The 22,094-nt window shown below is 44.6% G+C and overlaps 1 protein-coding gene across 1 annotated transcript in view; it reads right to left on the reverse strand.

Moving 5' to 3' along the window:
- LOC123323184 (1-phosphatidylinositol 4,5-bisphosphate phosphodiesterase epsilon-1-like) overlaps nucleotides 1–22,094 on the reverse strand; it is a 49,588-nt gene that overhangs the window by 16,395 nt on the left and 11,099 nt on the right. Inside the window, exons 5-6 of the mRNA XM_044920753.1 lie at nucleotides 16,979–17,049; nucleotides 16,146–16,256 (exon numbers count right to left, since the gene is read on the reverse strand). Coding sequence (XP_044776688.1) covers nucleotides 16,146–16,256; nucleotides 16,979–17,049 — 182 coding nt within the window. The remainder of the gene's footprint in view (nucleotides 1–16,145; nucleotides 16,257–16,978; nucleotides 17,050–22,094) is intronic.

Here is a 22,094-nt window from a genome sequence, read left to right on the forward strand (position 1 = left end):
AACTCTTGTCTTTCTGCTTGTGTCCATCAGGCCCATTTTCCAGGCTGACACTCTGGCCACACTGACCAGATACACACGTCTTTTATTATGCATGTGTATTAATTCTACTTTTACAGAGAGAAAAAAATTCGGCATGAGAAATGTTCCCCTATGTTTACCATATGGGAGAATCCAGGTTCCATTTTGTTTTAATTGTGGTATACGTTTAATTGAGGTAAAGTGCTCTTATGTTACACGTGGATGAGTCTTGATAAACATACTCGCTTGTGTGAACAAAATCAAGCTCAGAAGGTAGAACATCCAACCCAACCAGCACCATCCATTGTGCTAGTCTTGCGGGCAATGCCCACCCACTGCACCTTCTGAGGCGAGCACTGTTCTGATTTCTCTCACCACAGGTCACTGGTGCATGTTTGTTCATTCATATCAGTGGGGTCACACTGTAGGCACTCTTGTGTGGGTCTTGCTCTTTCACTCAACATACTGTCAGTGAAATTCATCCACGGTGTTGTCCTGTCAGCAGGTCTCTCTTCCCATGGCTGGATAGTACTCCAGGGCACGGATATCTGCCCTCATCCGGGCACTCTCCTGTTGATGGCCGTTGGGATTCTTTCCTCCTTTTGGCTATCACAAATAAAGCTGCTATTAACAATCTAGTGCAAGCTGTTCCGTGCACACCTGCTTTCATTTCTCCTGGGGAAATACCTAGGAGTGAATTGCTCAACTATGAGGGAGACCTGTAATTTAATTTTCTAAGAAACAGCCAGTTTTCCAATGTGGACGTATCATTTTTAACTCCCATAAACAGTGTAAGATTTCCAGTTTCTCCTCCCCATCTGGTGAGGTGTATCCTCACCATCTGGTCTCGTCAGTCATTTTAATGTTAGCTATCTTAGTAGGTAGAATGAGGGATCTCAGTGTGGTTTTAGTCTGTATTTCTTTAATGACTAATGATGTTGGGCACCTTTTCGTGTGTTTAGTGGCCACTTTTGAGAAGTATCTGTTCAAAAGAGGAAACTTTGTAACCTTTGATTCACAATCCAGAAAATAACCACTTGTTTATTTTAGGACAAGTTTCCATTAACGTGAGATCAGTGTAAAACAATGCCGCAAAGCAGAGTTCTATTAGAAAAGGTGGTTGCTAATAATTCTAGCTAAAGATTGGTCAATCTTACCCTTATTTCCAAGGCTTCAATAATCCTCAACGTGGTGCAGAGTTCTTGGCCATGACTGTGCTATACTGGACACCACACATAGTGCCCTACAAGTCTGTATTTAGAAGCCTGGTCACTAAACTCCTTTCTTGTCAAAAGGACAAGTTTAATGGTTTAAGTGCTTTAAATGTCAGCTCAACGTTCCACCCCTCACTTCTGACACAAACCTGCAAGATCCTGAATAACTAGTAACCAGTGGATCACAACCCAACGTCCAAAAACCTAAATATACAGGGTTCCCTGTATAGGAGACGTTCAGCCCTGGCACCTCTGGCAATCTGAAGATGCCCACAGATGCTGTCTCATGATAAGGCTTTTAAATCTTTGCAATTAAGTACATGAAAGTACAAGGTGATCAGATATTGAAAACGTTTACCAAAATACAGATATACTGGTAACACGATAATATGTGTGCCTGCAGTGGAAGATCCTCTAAGTGCTGTGATTTGGAAAGAGTGACAAGCATAAGCAATTTCCTAAGATCTATGGACCAAGTGTAATGTGATATGAAACATCTGATTTCTCATGATGACAAAGTCATGAGTACTGCTAGTATCCTGGTCTGTTAGTGACAAAAATGTTTGAAGGGAATGCAAAGTTTTGGTTAAAGTTTAGAAAAAAATGAAGATATTCTTTTCCCTTTTATAGATTCATAGCCTCTGCCATGAATGGTGTACCACCCACAATTCAGTGTTTAAGGTCTAACCCTCAGTGTGAATGTGTTTGGATATAGAGCATTTAAGAGGTAATTAATGTTAAATGAGATCATCAGGATGGGGTCCTAATCTAATAAGATTGGTGGCATTATAAGCAGATATAGAGAACCTGATCTCTGTCTCTCCATATGCACACAAGGAAAGTCCATTTTGAAGACACAACAGGAAGGTGGCCATGTGCGAGACAGGAAGGGATCTCTCACCAGAAACCTAATCAACCATCACGTTGATCTTGAACTTCCAGCCTCCAGAAATGCGAGAAATAAATTTCTGTTCTTTAAGCCACGCAGTCTATGGTATTTTGTTATGGCAGCCCAGGCAGACAAAGACAGGATATAACTCTACCTCCCCTCTTTGCTATAGCTAAACTCAGCTCTCAGCAGGCCCCTAGAGGTGAGGTTCAAAGTGGGACCCATGCAGAGGTGCACTACACTCCAAAGGAACTACTTGAGTTTTCTATCTTATACAAACAGCTCTGGGAAACATGTATGAGAATGGACATTAAGGGTGTGAGACAGTGCAGAGAAGAACATGAACTTGGATTAGGATGAATTGGTTGATATGGGTTCCCTAAGAAGAGGTTCTGCATTTAATGCTGCAACCTGCGGACTCAGAAAGGGTCTCACAGTGTGTTTGGTTAGTTGTGAAACATGGACCAAAATGTGGCCCATAGAGAGTGAGCTGGAAATGCCAGCCCTGCCCTGGTTTAATGTAGAGGAAGGGATTTACAGGCGAGGCTGATGGGAATGTTAGATTGGACTTGTCACTGAAAACATTCTCACCCACACTGGCAGGATGCAGAAGACATACTTTGTACCACTCTGTGAGAAATGAATTTGTGAGGGGCCAAGTGGCAGCACTCAACAGCCCAAAGCAGGGTGGGCGTGGTCACTGTAATGGACAGCAGTCAAAGCAGCAGTCAGAATAGTCTGACTCATGCGGCGTGGGCTAGCTGATCACAGCGTTCCTAGGTGTAAAATAAATTTTAACTAAGCATAAAAGTTCCATGTAGAGTGAACACAAGTCTAACCTGAATCATAAAAGAGAACCGCATCCTTTAATCAATTCCCAGACTTGAGCCAGTTTATAGACCCAGGACCCTTGAATGAAGTCCAGTTCCCTTTGAGGAGGATCCTGATACACTAGCAAAGATTTTTCCTGTTAATCTTTCTCCAGCCTTTCCTAAAGGTACCTTTGGCTTTGACCAGGGTAACTACATTGGAAATAATCAGACATTTCAGGGACTACTGCACACTCACTCCTAATCAACACTAATTCCAAGGGACCCAATCTGTCACTGTAGTCCACCAGAGTGTAGGCTTATGGAAATCAAGTGATCAATGGAGTTTTAGCACAAATCTATCTCCCTAGTGGGTCCCCAAACCCATCCTGTGGTTATTTCCCCAGTTCTGGAATGCATAACTGGAATAGATAAACTGAGCCCTGTGTTTGGCAGAATCCTCATATTGGTTCCCTGACCTATGAAGTGAGGGATATTATGGTGGTGAAGCCAAGCAGAAGCCACTGCCTCTACCCAGGAAAGTAGGAATCCAGAAGCAATGCCACATTCCTGGAGAGGTTGCAGAGGCCAGTGCCACCATCACGGCCCTGAAAGACACAGGAGTGGTGATTGTCACCACATCCCCATTCACCTCTCCCATTTGGCCTGTGCAGAAGACAGATCGATCCTGGAGAATGACAGTGGATCATCATAAGCTTAAGCAGGTGGTCCCTTCAATCACAGTGTTGAAGCAGATGTGGTTGCTTTGCTCAAGCAAAATAACACACCCCGTGGTACAGGTGCATGGCTTTGGTGTCTCCAAATGTCCCTTTCTCCATCTCTGCCATAGACCAACCAGAAGCAGCTTGCTTTCAGCGGGCAAGGCCAGCAGCACACCTTCCCTGGTCTGTGTCAGGGATATATCAACTCTCCAGCCCTATGTCATAGTTTAGTTCACAAGGATCATGATTGTTCTCCCTTCCAGAAGATATCACTGTGGTTTATTACACTGAGGACATTATACTGATTGGATCTAGTGAGCAAGAAATAGCAACAACTCTACACTTGTTGGTAAGACATTTTTGTGCTAGAAGGTGAGAAGTAAGTCAGACAAAAATTCAAGGACCTTCTATTTCTGCAAAATTTCTAGGGACCCAATGGTGTGGGGCTGGTGGAGAGATCTCTCCTAAGGAGAGGGATGTGGTATTGCATCTGGTCTCCCCACAAACCAAAAAAGAGGTGCAAGGTTTCCTTTGGGTTTTGGCATCTTTGGATTTTGGAAACAACATATTCCTCCTGTGGATGTCATGTCCTGCCTGTTTACTGAGTAACCCAAAATAAGGCTGGTTTTGAGTGAGGTTCAGAAACAAGAGTAGCTCTGCAACAGGTGCAATAGCTGTGTGGTTGCTCTGACACTTGGGTCCCATTCAGTGGTGCTTGACCTGGCCGTGGCAGATTGGAGGCCTTGGCAGGCCCCCATAGATAAGTCACAGCACAGACACTGAGGATTTCGGAAGAGAGCTCTATACGCTTTTGAGAAAGAGGTCTTGGCCTGCTCTGAGTCTTAGTAGAGACTGAACATTTAACCCCAGGTCATCAGGTTACAGTGTGACCTGGGCTGCCCATCATGCGTGGATGTTATCTGATGCAGCAAGCCATAAAGTTGTGGACATGCACAGCAACACTCCTTCAATGAATGGAAGTGGTATGTGCACAATTAGGCCCATGCAGGCCCTGAAGGCATGAGTAATTTACCTTAGGGAGCAGCCCAAATGCCCAAGGCCCCCACCCTTGCCTTCTCTCCCAGCCTGCTCCTATGGCCTCACTGGGAGTTCTCTACAGTCTATTGACAGAGAAAGATAAGACTCAGGCCTGGTTACAGGTGGTTCTGCACAATGGACAGGGTTCACCTGAAAGTGAACAGCTGCAGCCCTCCAGTCCTATCTGGGGCATCTCTAAAAGACAGTGGACAAGAGAGAGTCTCCCCAGGGGCAGAACTTCTAGTTCTACACCTGGTGGTTCACTTTGCTTGGAAGGAGATATGGTCAAACATGTTATTATTATATTCTGATTCAAGACCTGTGTCCCACGGTTTGGCAAGATGACTAAAGATGGAAGAACCATGACTGGATAAGTGGTTCCAAGGAAATTTGGTGGGAAAATATGTGAAAAAACCTTTTGGAATGGGTAGAAAGTATGAAGATATTTGTGTATTGTGTGAATGCTCACCAAAGGGTGAGCTCAGCAGAGGAGAATTTTAGTAATCAAGTGGGTAGAATGACCCGTTTTGTGCATAGCAGTCAGCCTTTTTCCACAGCCACCCCTCCCACTGCCTGATGGGTTCATGGACAAAGTGGCCATGGTGGTGGGGATGGAGGTTATGCATGGACTCAGCAACACGGACTTCTATTCACAAGGGTAACTGGCAATGGCCACTGTCGAGTGCCCCATCTGAGAGCAGCAAAGACCGACACTGAGTCCCTGACACCATTCTCCAGAGTGATCAGCAAGCTACATGGTGGCAGGTTGAGTTTATTGGACCACTTCCATCTTGGAGGGGGAAGCCTTTTGTTCTTCCTGAAATAGACAGTCTGGATACAGATTTGCCTTCCCTGCATACAATGCTTTTGCCAAAACTACCATCCGTTTACTACAGAATGCTTTGTCCACTATTATGGTATCCTATATAGCATTGCTATGTTCAAGGACTTTCACTTCACAGCCAATGAACTGCAACAATTGTCCCATGCTCAGGGAATTCACTGGTCTTATCATGTTCCCTAACATGCAAAACAGCTGGCTTGATAGAATGGTGGAATGGACTTTTGAGGACTCAGGTACAACACCAGCTTGGTGGCAATATCTCGCAGGACTGAGGCAAGTTTCTCTAGGGGGCTGTATGTGAACTGAATCAGCATCTAGTATGGTGCTATTTCTCCAATAACCAGAATTCAAAGGTCCAAGACTTAAGGGATGAGAATGGCACTTCTACTACCCCTAGGAGTCCACTAATAAAATTTATGCTTCCTGTTCTTACCACCTTATTCTCTTCTGCCCTCGATGTCCTAGTTCCAGAAGGAGAAATGCTTCCACCAGAATATACACAATGATTCCATTGTTGAAGTTAAGACTGCTGCCGAGCCACTTACCTTTGAGTCAACAGGCAAAGAAGGGAGTTACGGTGCTGGTGCTGGCTGTGGTGAATGATCCTCACTACCTAGGAGGAATGGACGGCTACTCCACAATGGAAGTGAGGGAGAGTATGTCTGGAATACAAGAGATACCTTAGGGTGCCCTATGATTAAAGTCAACAGAAAATCATAGCAACCCACTCCAGCAGCAGGCTGGTTATGGCCCAAGACCCTTCAGGGATGAAGCACCAGGTAAAGAATCACGACCAGCTGAGGTGTTTGCTGAGGGCCAAGGGAATATAGAAAGATCCATCTCTAGTATCGGGGAAGGGGATGGAGCTTGTGGAAGAAAGTAGTTATAAATACCAGATACGTAGGACCACATAAGCAGTTCCAGAAATGAGGATTGTCATTATCATGAGCATTTCCTTCCTATTTTGTCATGAATATGTATGTGTATGTGTGCATAAAATATCTTTGTCTTTTCCCCTATCTTCCTGCTTTACTGTGTAACATAAGATACATTGACTTTGTGTCATAGTGTTTAGGAATGGTTGATTTTATGTCATAATATTTTAGTTATGGGGTATCAAGGAGAAGAATAAATATCACTCAAGAACCTTATTTCCTCTTCGGGGAAAGGCCTTAGGGCATTTTTGGTTGTGTCAGCTTAGTTGGATCATGTTAGGCAGAATTCTGACCTTGTTATTGTCTTTAATTAGAAATTATGGTTTGAGAGGATGTGTATATATGCCAAGTGGACAAGGAGTTGAATTGTGTTGGTTAAATTTATGTGTCAACTTGACTAGGTCAGAAAATACTCGAACATACATTCAACCATTCTCAGTGGGTCTGTGAGAGCGATTTGGAGTGAGATTAACATTTGAACAGGTATACTAAATAAGGCAGCTTGTCCTCCCTAATGTGGGCAACCCTCATCCAGCCAGTTGAAGGCCTGAATAGATAAAAACGAAACAAAACAAAACAATACAAAACAATACAAAACCACTGACTCTCTCCTGAGTAATGGGAACTCCTGCTGCCTGCCTGACTTCTAGTTGGGATATTGGTCTTTTCCTGACCTTGGACTGGAACTGAAACTTGGGCTCATCTTGGGCCTGGAGCCTGCCTGGAACTTGGACCATGGGCTCTCCAGGTCCAACACCTGGTACTTAGGTTTCCCAGCTGGACTGAACTATACCTTGGGTTCTTTTGTGTCTCCAGCTTGTTGACTTGTTGACTGCAGATCTTGGGACTTCTCAGCCTTCAGATCATGTGAACCAATTCCTTATCATGAATCTCATTCTCTCTACATACATCCTGTTGGTTCTGCTTCTCGGGAGAATCCTGACTAATAAAGGCTGCCTGAAGTCTATCCATGAACCCAAGTGGTCAGTGCACATCAGATTAAGAAGCCCTGCCCTAGAGGCTTTCAGTGTTCAGGATTCACTTATAAGGCATAGGATACACAGGACAAATCTGGTCTCGAATCTTCAGGACCCAGTGTTATTTGGCTCTGACCTTGTTCACCTGCCCAGGCTTCACCATCTTTCCATTTTTACTCCCTTGCCTCATATTCCAGGAAGCTTTCCTGCCCCAGGGCACACATTTAGGGTCAGGGCCACATGACCTCACAAATGTTTTGCTCAACAGGGACAGACAGATGCTTACGATGTTACAAACCTGCAGGACAAACCTGTGCTGCCACCATTCCAGCTCCCTGGTGTCTTGATGACCCAGCTGACTGCCCCCCAGGTACCCTCCTTCACTTCAGTCTCCATTTCCAGTATCGGGGAAGGGGTTGGAGCCTGTGTGACAGACATCTGGTGATGACACAGTCTTCACATGACTCTCATTGCTGCCTGCAGATGTGGAGTTCTTGCTGACAATTTGATTCCTGGATACATCACTAGGGGTTTAATAATAAATAACCAATTAGATGTTTGTGTTCAGAAAAAGAAATCATGTGGTTGGGATATCGGGAAGAAAAATGCCAGTTAATATTTTCTTGGCAGTGTTTAAGAATTGGTCCTCTTTAAGCCTGTATAGATAATAAAATAGAGCGAGGGCAGAAAAGGGGGAGAGCTTGCCTTCTATTTACTTAGACTAGTTTGCACATGGTTACCCATGGGAAAAACTGTAATGTCACATAATCTATTTTTACGATTACTGATGAAAGATTATTACAGACAATAGTAAGCTATTTATTAATATTAAGGACAAAACAAATACTGTTATAATAAATTGACTTCTACCATAGAGAACTCCCCATAACAGTTTGAATCTGTAAGTTCTCAACTTAGCCCCATCCAGTGGGGGTAAGATGGGTGTGTGGGAGGGGGGAACTCTCATACACTGAGTGGGTATAAATTGACTTAGCTTTTTTGTAGGGTATTTGAAAATATCTACAGGGGTACCTGGGTGGCTCAGTCCAGTTAAACTTTCGACTCTTGATTTTGGTTCTGGTCGTGATATCATGGGTTGTGGGATCGAGCCCTGTGTAGGGTTCTGTGCTCGGTGGGGAGTCTCTTTGAGGTTCTCTTTCTCCCACCCCTTTTCCCCATCCCCCCCACTCACACTAACTCTCTCTCTCTCTCTTGCTCTTCTCAACACAAGTAATTTTTTTTTTATTTTTTTTTTAAAGATTTTATTTATTTGACAGAGAGAGCACAAGCAGACGGAGAGAGAGGGAGAAGCAGGTTCCCTGCTGAGCAAGGAGCCTGATGTGGGACTCGATCCCAGGACCCTGGGATCATGACCTGGGCTGAAGGCAGCTGCTTAAGCGACTGAGCCACCCAGGCGTCCCAACACAAGTAATTTTTAAAAAGGAAAATCTACAAAAGTTTTAATGGTCATACTAATGGGTGTAATAAGTTTCCCAAGAATCTAAAGAAATATCCACACAAATGTACAAGAATGTTTGTACAATACTTTTAATAGGGATAAAAACCAACAATCTGAAGACAACCAACTGTCCTCCAGCAGATACGTCCCTGTGGTAGAATTCCATACAACATTACAAAGAACCACACAGATCTACATGTACTGACATAAAAGGATGAACGAGTTATATTATTGAGTGAAAACAAGTGGCATATAAAATTTTATCTGATATACATTAAAAAAGGAAATCACAGAGTTTAATTTCTTCTTTACTAGGCAATGAATTACATAGGAACAAGCTTGAGACATTGTGGAGAGTATTTTTGTTTTCCTCAGTAATTTCTCTGCTACTCCAGATAAAGTCTTGGTATCCAGAATCACTTTAACTACCTTCTACTTCTACCCTGTCAAGTGGAGAAGAGCAGTCATCCTCAGTTCTCAGGCTAAACAATCCTTCTCCTTGGACTTTAAAAGAAACCCCGGAAGAGAAATGTTGTCTGTCCTCCCAGCCCTATAGAGACTTGTATCCATGTGAGAAAATCAGGTTCCGCTCTCAGCCATGCATAAATGCCTTCTTAGGCTGTTCCGGCTGCTATGACAGAATAACATAGATGGGCTCTTGTGCACCACAGAAATTTATTCTCACGGTTCTGGAAGCTGGATTTCCAAGATCAAGGCACCAGCAAATTTCAGCGTCTGACGAGGGCCCATTTCCTGCCTCATAGACGGTCATCTTTTGGCTGTGTCCTTACATGGCAGAAAAGGATAAGGAGCTCCCTGGGGTCTCTTTTGTAAGGGCACTAATCCCATCCCTGTGGACACCAAGGACCTCCCAAACACCCCACCTCCTGATCCCACCACGTTGGGGGTTAGGATTTCAATACATGAATTGGTGGGGGACATGAACCTTCAGTCTACAGCAAACACCCCATGGTTCTCTGCTCTGTGTCCATCCCGATGTCTATCAGCCACCAGCATCTTTCTCTCAGTGTGTCTTTGTGGAGAACTTTCCCAGAGCCAATGCAATGCTTTGTGTGCATTAGCACAGCTTACCGCTCCAAACAAGTTTCTCCTTCCTGTTTCACAGAATAAGAAAACTGGAACCGAGAAAAGCAAGGGAGCCCAAGGTCCTTATGCAGGAAGCTGGCAGTCTGCACTAGAATCTGCACACTCCTCTCGCTTGACCTCTCTCACCTGCCTGGGAAAACAGCCACGGGCTTCAGATGATCTTGCAGTGATCTCTGAGAGGTCCTGGGTTCTGCCAGCCTGCCTGCTGCACGGGCTAGCCAGTGAGTCAAGTTCGCCGAAAGAAAGTCATCACTTCCAGCCGGGACGGATCCCAGTGTCCAGGGAGAAACTTCTACTCTAGAAACCTGGTGCTCATTCTCTTTGGAGGAAGTCATTTCTTCTGCCTACAACATGGTACCCACCGGCATTCAGGGCCCTGAGGGTGCACTGCAGCTCCCAAAGGACCCTGTGCCAAGGGGGGCTTGTCCCTTGGAAATACTATTGTGGGTTGTTTTTTTTTTAAGATTGCATTTTCCAGAGATATCCATATCAATATCTCCAGTTACATCTTTTTTCGTTCTTAGTCTTTAGCAAATGACACTGTCACACCTTGCGTTGAATAACGGGGTCTATGTCCTCTCTTCTTCCACCTGGTGGGATCTGGTGACTGCCCCAGATACAGTACAGGGGAAGTCACGTGATGTGACTTACAAGACTGGAGCATAAATATGACACACTCTTGCACCTTGCCGTGGGGACACCTGCTCCCGGAACCCAGCTGCCAGGTGGATTCTTATTCAGAAATATTCATTCCCTTGACATCCCCTGCAAGAGCAGAGTATACCTCCCTGCTCAGTTGGGGTGGGGTTTGTCTGTGTGACTTGCTTTGTCCAGTGGAATAATATGGAAGGAACAGAGTGCCAGTTCCGAGCCGAGGCCTTAAGAGGCCATGTGTGTTTCCACTCACTCTCTTGTATTTCTGTCATTGCCACGTGAGGAGCATGACGTGGCTAGCCCAGTGAGGATGAGAGATGCACGGCACAGAGCCAACTGACCCAGCCCAGATCAGAAAAGCTCCTGCCGATGCACAGACCTGTGAGAAACAGTGAGTGCCGGTTGCTTTCAGGCCGAGTTTTGGTGTGTTGTGTTTTCCAGCTGTAGTTAACCCCTGCAGGGCTTTGGGATGTTCTAGTCCTGCTGACAGGACCAGCCCTGGAAAGAGGCTCTGGCCGCATAGACAGAGGAGATCTGAGCTCCCGCTGCGGGCTTCACTTAGCCCTGGGGGGAAACAGAAAGACCTCACTCAGCATCTCACCACCTCAAGTTGTGAATACATTTAAGTCATGAAAGAAACTCGTGTTCATATAGAATGTGATTTTACCTGTGCCGACATCACCCGGTAAAGCTGCGAGGTTGATGGTTTTATATGAGCAGCCATAAAGAGTTAAATAACATGTAAATGAAGCACCCGACAGTGGAATCTGAAAACTGGATTTTATTGCAACAGCACCATGGCCGCGGTGCATTTTTCATCAGAAAACTTTGTAAAACCTTGTCATGAAGCCCTTAAAGCTTTCTTGTTGCTTCAAATAAAGCAAAGTGGCTGCTAGTAAAGCAGAGGGTCTATGTTTTATAACAACTGCTAATGCATTCCCAAGCCACCTCAGTGCCCCCTGTCACTAAATGCAAAGAGCCCAGAACTGCAGAGATACAGAGACAGTCTCTCTGCAGCAGAGACAACCACAATGCACACTGGTTCTGAGGAGGTCCTCAAAGTAGCCGCGAGGGTCATGACAAAGATTTTGTTAAGAGAGAAAAGAGACACTCGCTACACTTCTCGATGGGATGGCACTGCTGACCATCCTGTATTCATCGGCAGATGCATAAATGAGCCATTTTCAGCCCGGGGTCTGGGCGTGAGCCCTGCACAGAACGCAGGCAAGGCCAGCCGCCCCTTCGTTTGACGCTGAAATAGCTCCTGACATCGCGCATCAGGTGCATGAAGGGGAGTGCTGGAAACTTCTTATCTTCACCAAGGAAGAAACACAGACGGCAAATGAGCCCAGGAAAAAATGTTCATCACTACTAGCCATTAGAGAAATGTCAGCCTCAGCCAGGATGACACATCTTCACACACGTATCAGATTGGGTAAAATAAAATAGTGACATCGCCTAATACGGATGCAGAGACGCTGGACCACTCAGCCTTTGCTGGTCGAATGGAAAGTGGAGCAGCTATTCTGGGATATCGTTTAGCAGTTTCTTTCTCTTCTCAGTTTCACTGAGATATCATTGAGATATAACACTGTATTAGAGTGCACAACATAATGATTTGATATATGTATAAACTGTAAAATGATCACCACAATAACTCTAATTAACATCCATCCCCTCATGTAGTTACAATTATTTTTCCTTGTGATGGGGACTTTTAAGTGTTATTCTCTCAGCAACTTTCACATGTACATATGGCATTGTTCACCCTGGTCACCATGCTGGACCTTACATTCCCAGAATTTATTTACCAGTAACTGGAAATTTGTCCCCTGTCCCCCTGCCCCTACATTCCCCGATTTTATAAGCAGCTTCTCATAAAAGGAAACATTCAATTACCCTATGACCCAGCAATTGCACTCTTTTTTCCCTTTTCAATCACCCCCTCCTCCTTGAGAGTGTTTCAGGTGTTGCCCACCAAACCTGTCTCCAGGACCCAGCCGAGACCTGCTCCTTCATCTACAATCCACAGAGATTATTTAAAATGAGCACCTGCCACCACCCATAAGAGCCAATGGAACCATTCCAAGACTGTCTATGTTATTCGACAGGATCCCTTCCCTTTTCTGAGGATACCACCCTGAGTCTGTAATGGCCAAGAGTGAGTCTAAGAAGTCCGAGAGTGAAGCCAACAGCCAGGAACTAGAGCGGGTGGGGGAAGGAACGCGCACAGGGTGTGGTGACATAGCTCAGGGAGGTTTGTCCCACACCTACTAAGCTTTCGATGGAATCCAGCTGTGCTTCAAGATAAACTTCCCTGTTTCACATGCAAAGACAATAAGCTGTTTTAAAGCATACTGAGTTAGGTTTCTGTCACTTGAAACTGGAAGAATTATGTCTAATAGAGAAACCAGGACTTGGAAATAGGGTACTTATATAAAAGCCTGTAAAATGGGGCATGGGCTGAGCTGTGAGAAGGTAGATGCTGTGAGGGGGTCTCTCTCCTTACTAAGTAAGCTAAGAAGCTGGAAATGTCTGCGACGAGGAGGTTGACCTGGAACCTCTTATCCCTAGGGATACACACAATGCCTAACAAGGCTGGAATATCAGGAAACATGGCAGAAGAACTTAACAATGTAGGATGTAGTGGTTACTCCTTGCAGCCTGCACTAAGCTCCAGTAAGAAACGCACTTCCTTTGCAGAGAAACTTCTTTTCTATGCGTGCCAGCCCATCTGGAAACAGAGGGAAGAAAATAAAACCTTGTTAAGAGAGACCCTTTCTAGGGCGCCTGGGTGGCTCAGTCATTGGGCGTCTGCCTTCAGCTCAGGTCATGATCCTGGTGTCCTGGGATCGAGCCCTACATTGGGCTCCCTGCTCTGTGGGAAGCCTGCTTCTCCCTCTCCCACACCCCCTGCTTGTGTTCCCTCTCTCGCTGTGTCTCTCTCTGTCAAATAAATAAATAAAAATTTTAAAAAATAAATATTTTTTTAAAAGAGAGAGAGAGAGAGCCTTTCTGTGCACAGTAATTGAAGATGTTAAATTCTGCTCATCCTTTTACCTGCAAGGGTAAGAGGCACTAAATTCTCTGCCCCAGGCTAATGTTGGAATTGAAGCTAAAGATGGAAGAGAAGTTAAGATAGCAGGAGGAATCAACAGCTTTTTTCTCTCAGGCTTTCTTTTTTCTTTTTGTGATATTCTTTACCTTTTGACCCCCAACCCATTTCTCCCACCCCCAGCCCCTGTGTCTGGCAATCACCCCTCTGCTTTCTGTATCAATGAGCTTAGTTTCGTTTTTTGTTTGTATGCTCAATTTTTGTTTTTGTTTTGATTCCACATAGAAGAGAGATCATATGGTATTTATCTTTGTCTGACTTATTTCACTTGGGATGATGCCCTCAAGGTCCATCCATGTTGTTGCAAATGGCAAAATGCCATTCTTATTTATAGCTGAATAATATTCTATTGTATATATATGCTACATCTTTATGCATTCATTCACTGATGGACATTTAGGTTGTTTCTATATCTTGGCTCGTTTAAGTAATGCTGCAATAGATATGTGCTACATATATCTTTTTGAGTTTTGTTTCCATTTTCTATGGATAAATACCCAGAAGTGGGATTTCTGGATGTTATGGTAGTTCTATTTTTAATTTGGGGGGAACCTCTGTACTATTTTCCATAGTGGCTGCACCAGTTTGCATTCCCACCAACAGTGCACAAGGGCATCCTTCCTTTCACATCCTCACCGAGCTGTTTAGTTCTTATCTTTTGATAGTAGCCATCCTAACAGGTGTGAGATCACATCTATTGTGATTTTTATTTGCCTTTTCTGGTGATTAATAATGATGAGCCTCTTTTCATGTACTTGTCGGCCATCTGTGTGTCTTCTTCGGAAAAATGTCTATTCAGATCTTCTGACAATTTTTAATATTTTTTTTGCTATTGCATTCTTTTTTTAATATTTCACTTTTTTATTTTTTTGTTCAAGATTTTATTTATTTATCAGAAAGAGAGAGAGAGAGAGAACACAAGCAGGGGGAGCTACAGGCAGAGGGAGAAGCAGGCTCCTGGCTGAGCAAGCAGCCTGATGTGGAACTCGAGCCAAGTACCCTGGGATCATGACCTGAGCTGAAGGCAGAGACTTAACCGACTGAGCCACCCAGGTGTCCCTTGCTATTGCATTCTATGAGTTCCTTAATATTTTGGATTTTAAACCCTTATCAGATGCATGATTTGCAAATATTTTCTCCCATTCGGTAGGTTGCCTTTTCATTTTGTTAATGGGTTTCTTTGCTGTGCAGAAGCTTTTTAGTTTGGTGGAGCGTCACTTGTTTGTTTTTGCTCTTCTTGCTTTTCCTTTTGGTGTCAGATTCAAAGAACCATTGCCAAGACCTACATCTAAGGAGCTTATTGCCTCTATTTTCTTCTGGGAGTTTTATGCCTTCAGAACTTACATTTGAATCTTTCACTCATTTTGAGTTAATTTCTGCGTATGGTGTGAGATAGTGGTCCAGTTTCATTCTTTTGCGTGGGGTGGTCCAGTTTTCCCAGCACCATTTATTGAAGAGACTGTTCTTCCCCTTTTGTATATTTTCACCCCTTTTGTTGTAAATGAAGTGACCATATATGCGTGAGTTTAGTTCTGGGCTTTCTATTCTGTTCCATCGATCTATGTGTCTGCTTTTTGCCAGTAAAAGGGAAATGGGATTTCTCTGTATTATTTCTTACAATTGCATGTGACTCTATAATTATTTCAAAAGAAAAAGTTTAATGAAAAGAAAAAGTTGATCTGTGTGTTGAGAAGCTAAATGGGGGCTGCTGTGTGGAACCAAGGCTATTTCTCAGCCACCAGCATCCACTTCCTCTGGTCTTGGTTGGAGCACTGTGGTTTCTTTTTAGAAACTTATTTCTTCCCCATTGCATGCAATCTTGGGGGGGCTATAATTAAGATGCCTAGTCCTCCCTTAGACATGGGATAAAATATCGATAGACACTGTCTTCCAGGTTTTTAAATCTGGAAGCAGAACGATGCAAGGATGAAAGAAACAGTGTGAATTCTTCATTCCGGCAACTGAGCCCTGACAATATTGCCTAATAGTTCCTGCTACTTAGATCCCAGATTTGCCCTGGATTCCAGTTGTTTGAGTCCTGACATCTGTTTCTTCAACATTGCTATCAACTCTGTCAACGTCCCAAATGTCTTTGCCAAAATCCTGTTTTTAAGAAAATGAATTCAGTTGGTTTGGGTTACCTGTCATTTGCTCTTCGAGGAGATCTTATGACTATTTGAGCTATTAATTATTCAGGTTTTACATTGAGTTAGTTTTCTTAATCTTTGCATGGACTAAATTAGAGTTCCCCATCTCCAAATTTTTATCTTTGGGAAGGGCAGCAAGTGTTCAAGATTCTTTCAGGTAGAAGTTACTGTGAAAGGAAATGCAGTGGTCTATTTAAACCATTTAACAATGCCTAACATATTCCAAGTTGTTGACGAATTCCACCAAGGTGATGATGATGATGGTGATGATGGTTTCCTGAATTCTAGAATATCTGAATGAAACGTTGCAAGTAACTTGCCCTTGTTGCTGATAAAGTGGAATGGCCATGTTAATAAGTAGCTGATATACGTGTAATTTTCTGGACATTTGAATGCAGATGATAATGATACTAACCATGTTGGGGTGCCTGGGTGGCTCAGTCGTTGAGGGTCAGCCTTCTGCTCAGGCCATGATCCCAGGGTCCTGGGATCGAGCCCCACGTCAGGCTCTCTGCTCGGCAGGGAGTCTACTTCTCTCTCCCTCTGCCTGCCTGTCTGCCTACTTGTGATCTCTCTCTATCTCTCCATCAAATAAATAAATAAAATCTTTTAAAAAATTATATTAATGGTGTTATAAGCATTTTTTCTACTAAATACTTTAAAACATTCACTGCACTTGCTTAAACATGGATTTATTCACTAAATTCTTTCTTCATATATAGTGTAGAAGGAAAATTCACCTGCCTTGGATGAATTATCACAGCTTATTACTTAGAAAAAGACACAGAGGGGCGCCTGGGTGGCTCAGTCGTTAAGCATCTGCCTTCGGCTCAGGTCATGATCCCAGGATCCTGGGATTGAGCCCCGCATCGGGCTCCCTGCTCAGCGGGAAGCCTCCTTCTCCCTCTCCCACTCCCCCTGCTTGTGTTCCCTCTCTCGCTGTGTCTCTCTCTGTCAAATAAATAAATAAAATCTTTATAAAAAAAAAAAGAAAAAGACACAGAAAAAGATGTAAACATAGATGTGAATATTTCCACTTCATTTACTCACTTGTAATGTGACCAAATTGAGAGCAACTTTATGTATGGATGTACTTCGCATACTAGAAGAAATGTTAAAATCTAAAGCAATTAGAAGTCTTCATTTGGCTCTGCTGCCCGTATTTTTAGTGCAGCACGTGACCTTACTCATTATTCAAGCCCCTGCTGACCCAGTCATTGAGATAATGGGTCAGCAGGTGCTGCAAGTAGGCAGACAGGCAGGCATGGTGTCGTAGACACGACCATGAGCTTGAGGAGCTCAGCCTGGCAAGGTTACCCAAAAATTGTAAAACACAAAAATTATAAAACAGGCACCCTGATGGCTTTAAGGTCCAGAAGCTGTGGAAACACAAAGAGGAAATCCATTTACTGGCTTCTCAGAGGGGACTGGAGGGAAGAGCAGGATTTCACCAGACATTTAAAGAGGTGGGATGGGAAGGAAGAGCATTGCAGGTGGAAGGCGCTGCGTGGTCAAGGAGAGCTCCTCAGAGCAATATCAGGTCATGAGAGTAATGTGTCTGGAGCGCACTGTTCACGGCGGGGAGTGAGAGGTGAGCCTGGAAATGCTATTCAGGGCCTGTAGCGCCAATGCCGGACACAAAGATTCTGAGGACGGTGAAGGTGTCCTTCAGAATGGGATAAAACAAGTCCAGTGCTAACCCTGTGAAAGACTAAGTAGCCCAACAGTCCTGGACAATTAATCAGAAACCAGCTATGGCTTTACACCATGCAAAACCAAGCATTTCCTGCCTATGTTGCATAGAGGGTGAGGGATGTTCCCTGCTAGAGTGACGTCACAAGCGGTCACTGCGAATATCTCATCTACTTCTTGTTAAATGGCCTGGAAATGATTTTTTTTTTTCTTCTACTAATGGATCATTCTGGTGCTACCTAGAAGATGTGAAATATTTGGAAATTACAATGGATGTGATATAAAATTTAAAAGTGTGAAATTTTTTTTAAAGATTTTACTCATTTATTTGACAGAGAGAGAGCAAGAGAGCACAAGCAGAGGGAGCGGCAGAGGGAGAAGCAGACTCTGTGCTGAGTAGGGAGCCCGATGTGGGGCTCGATCCCACGACCCTGGGATCATGACCTGAGTCCAAGGCAGATGCTTAACCGACTGAGCCACCCAGGCATCCCAAAAATGTGAATTTTTAAAGGACTCATAGTCTCCATAATTTGGAGTACTGAACCAGACGACTACCCTCAATAAATGGCTGACTGAAGTAATAAATTTTTAAAGAAAGATTTCCCCAAGATGCATAAACATATTGTAAATCCTTAAAAGCAAGCACGCTTGCAGTTTTTATTTTGTATGAAATGACTGGGGCACAGAGTTTAGTAGAAACGAGGAGGTCCCTCACATAAACAGGCTTTCCAAACAGAAAAGTCAAATACAGAAGAACAAAGCAGCTTTTCCCCTGAAGTAAAGTGGGTTCCCTCGTCTTCCCCTCTTTTGCTCCTTCCCAGCAGAGGCCTCCCTGGGAGATGTTCTAACGCTCCGCTTTAGAAACACGGGCTAAGTAAAATGTGATATTCTCTCTAAGGATCTAGTAAAACATTTATTGTTTTACAAATAAAGTGTGACATTGGTTACTAATGGTTCTCCCTCGGCTTTAAAGACAAAAGAATGGTATTTAAATCCTGTGTCAGCTGAGTGCTTTGGAATAATTTACAGAAGAAGAAAGCAAGACGCCATGGGGGAACAGACTTCCCGGCAGCTCATCCTGAGCTCGGGATGCTCTGTCCACTGGAGCAGCTGTCCCTGTGGCCTTGCCTGAAGCCAGGCTGCAGGTGCCGGTGACATGGAGAAGCCGGAGCTCAGGCTTCCCTCTCCCAGCTGTCTTCACGGGGAGACCTGCTGTCGCTTTTTATTTCCACCACGTCAACAAGCACAGATGTTGGCAGTCTTACTGGGGGCACAGCTCTAGGGCCAATGGAAAGATTCTTGGCTACTTTCCACAGATTTGTTTTTGTTTCGTTTTTTTTTTTTTTTCAGAGAAAAGGCAGGAATCTGCTCAATATCCTGATACAGATTTCCATTTTTTACAATGTAACTTTTTTTGCCTTGATCTCAAATTTTACCCTAACAAAGTTTCTATTGAGGTAGAATTTTACATAGAGTAAAATTAATAGGTCTTAAGTATATAGCTGAGTAAGTTTTGGAGAATGTAGGCACCTGTGGAACTACCCCCCAGATCAAGATATAGAATTTCCCAACATTCTAATAAGTTTTCTTATGCCCCTTTCCAGACAATAATCCCCCTGCAAGACCACTGTTCTGCTATCTATCACCACAGATTAGTTTTGCCTTTTGAACTTCATATAATACAATTATATGTACTTTTTAATATGTACCTTCTTTTGCTTGACATGGTATTTTTAATTTCGGGGGGGGGGGCAGAGGGTGAGGGAAAGAACAGGCTCCATGCCCAGTGTGGAGCCCGACATGGGGCTCGATCTCACAACCCTGAGATCATGACCTGAGCCGAGATCATGAGTTGGGTGCTTAACCGACTGAGCCACCCAGGTGCCCCTTGACATAGTGTCTTTAAGAATCGTCTACGTTGGTGCATGTAGAGAAAGCTGTTCTTTTTAAATTGTTGAGTATGATTGTACTACGGTGTGTTTCTTCATTCTCCCGTGCTTTCCAGTTGGAAGTTGTTATACGTAAAGCTGCTGTGAACATTCTCACTTGGGTAGACGTCTGACACTAGAATTGCTGAGTTGGGTGTCAGGTGTGTCGTTACCATTAGAAGAAGCTGGGGAGCCCCTGCCCAGAGAGGCTTACCATTTGCACCAGCACTAGTAATGTTGAGAGTTCCCGTGACCCCACGTGTTCATGCACACTCAGGGTTGCACCTCGTCAATGTCATCCATGCTGCCGGATATGAAATGTCAGCTCCCTGTAATCTCCACGGCTTTCAGAGAAGCGTCAGCCGCCTTAGCCCTCGAATGACCTCCTAAATTCTAATAGGCAAACTAAGCTATCTGTGATTGAAAATGTGATATTATCTCTAGCATAATGGGTCAAACGTGAGACCGTAGATTGTATTTTAGGTTCTGTGGGCATAGTCCTAGGATAGGTGTGTCTAATTTATCAGTTTGGGAGCATAGTTTAAGAATGATAACCAGATGTAGCTTGGCTTTTTAACATATAGGCTTACTTACCTATACTTTATGGTTCATTTCACTATCTGGTAACCTGGCTCCCAGGAAGTAAAGAAATAAGTAGGGATGGCCTATGTATCAAATTCTTGAGTAAATATTTTCTGAATTAGGCAAGACCTTTGGAAGGATTTTCTCTTTGACCTCACAAGAAAGCAGTATGGAATGAGCCCTCCTCTGTGTTAATGCCTGCCATGTAGTGCACTCAGTCCACAAGACTCATCTGAGGAGAACAGAATCACTGCCCCACGTCCTCCATGAGGAAACTGAGGCTGAGGGCACTGGGGAGCCTGCCGGGGGGGCGGGCAGCCATGAGCTGTGGAATGTCCGTGTTGGCCCCCCCTGACTCCCAGCCGCTGTATGGAATCCCTTTGACCCCTGCCCTCCCCGAGCAGAGAAGTGCTAGAGACCTGGTGTGAGGAGGATCACGGGGGGTCTCATGGGCATGGGTCCAGAGAAGGAGGCTGTGACCCACTGTCTAGACGTGTGGAATCGTGTTCCTAAGGAGAGCAAAACTGGTCATCAGAGGGAAAATTCATGGTCTCCTGATGAACACTTCTTTTTTTTTTTTTGCTTAGGATAGCTGTTTTTCTAAAACTTCTAAAATTAAATCTCAAGATAAGCACGTTTGATACTAAGAAACATAATAATCCATAACGCAGAGAGTGGACAGGTAAAAGCAGTTTCTGCATTCCATCTTTCCTCCTTTTGTTAAACCATATTTTTCTGGAAATAAATCATTTCTGTTGTTTTGAGAAAGGCTTGAGAGGGAAGAAGAATCCCTGCTGGGGAAGTCAGGACAGGAGCGTTACAAAATGCCAAACCTTCTCTGGACACCCCTCCCATCAGTCCCTTTCCTTGAAAGCACTTGAGCCTTGCACAGCGCGTCCCCTGTTTGGGGAATTGCCAGTCCTTTCCAGATTTTCCAAAATTTAGAGGCATCCCATCCTGAAACAGTGATAACACATCCCCCTGTGGGCTCTGCTTCCTCCACCTGCCCCACCTTTGCTTGGAATAAACAGGAGCCACCCCTAGGCTAGATTATCCTGTTCTCAGCCCTCGGGGAGATTTTTACCAAAAACTCTAAGACTAAAGGATACGCAGGGTGACGCTGGAAACCCACTTGGGGCTCCCTGTGAGCTTCTTTTATGAACACCTGCCAACACATAAACTCCTGCTAATTAGTTGATCTGGGTCCCCAGGAGGCCCGGGACCCCGCTACCAGGCTTTCCCTAGTCCTCTTGCTTGACTTCCCTGGGTCCACTGAGGCAGGCACAACCTCCCCTGGGACAAGTAGGGACCCAGCCATCACATGCCCCAGGGCCCCAGAGCTCCAGGGCACAGAGATCCCACCCACAGGCTGGCTTAGCCAATTGCAGTGCAGGTAGGTGTCAGGGGCAGGGCTGGCAGGGCCAAACCCCAGGCTTAAATGGGCAGCCTCCCAGCCATCACCAGGCCTGCTGGATACCCCCTGACCTGCACCTGTGACTGAGCCTGCACCACTGCACCTGCCTCAGGTGAGATCCCCACCCAGGCCTGAAGGGAGGGGTCACCCTTGAAAACACGGGGGGATACCAGCCTTGGGGGCCAGGGGTTTGGGGCTCCCAGGAGGCACTCTTCCAGGGCCTGGCCCCTCCAGGCATGGCAGCTTGACCCCCACACATCAGAATCAGGGCCCATCACTCCCTGCATTGCCATCTACATGCTCTGGAAGCAGCAGGAGAGTCGCAGGGCAGGGAGCAGGGCAGCAGGCCCCCAAGACGTGTCACATCCTTAGTCTTCCTCACAGCCTCATGGAAACACTTGGGAGGATAAATGCAATCTTTTTGCTCTACCATAGCGGTTCTAACATCTCAGAAGGAAGGATGGCTTTTTAGGTGGTTTGGTCTAAGCAGAAACCCATGTGTCTTCCCTTCCTAGGTTTTGGAACATGCATCCTTCTCTCCTCCTGGCTG

The sequence above is a fragment of the Neomonachus schauinslandi genome, chromosome 13, assembly GCF_002201575.2.
Source record: "Neomonachus schauinslandi chromosome 13, ASM220157v2, whole genome shotgun sequence".
In the NCBI taxonomy this organism is placed as follows: domain Eukaryota; kingdom Metazoa; phylum Chordata; class Mammalia; order Carnivora; family Phocidae; genus Neomonachus; species Neomonachus schauinslandi.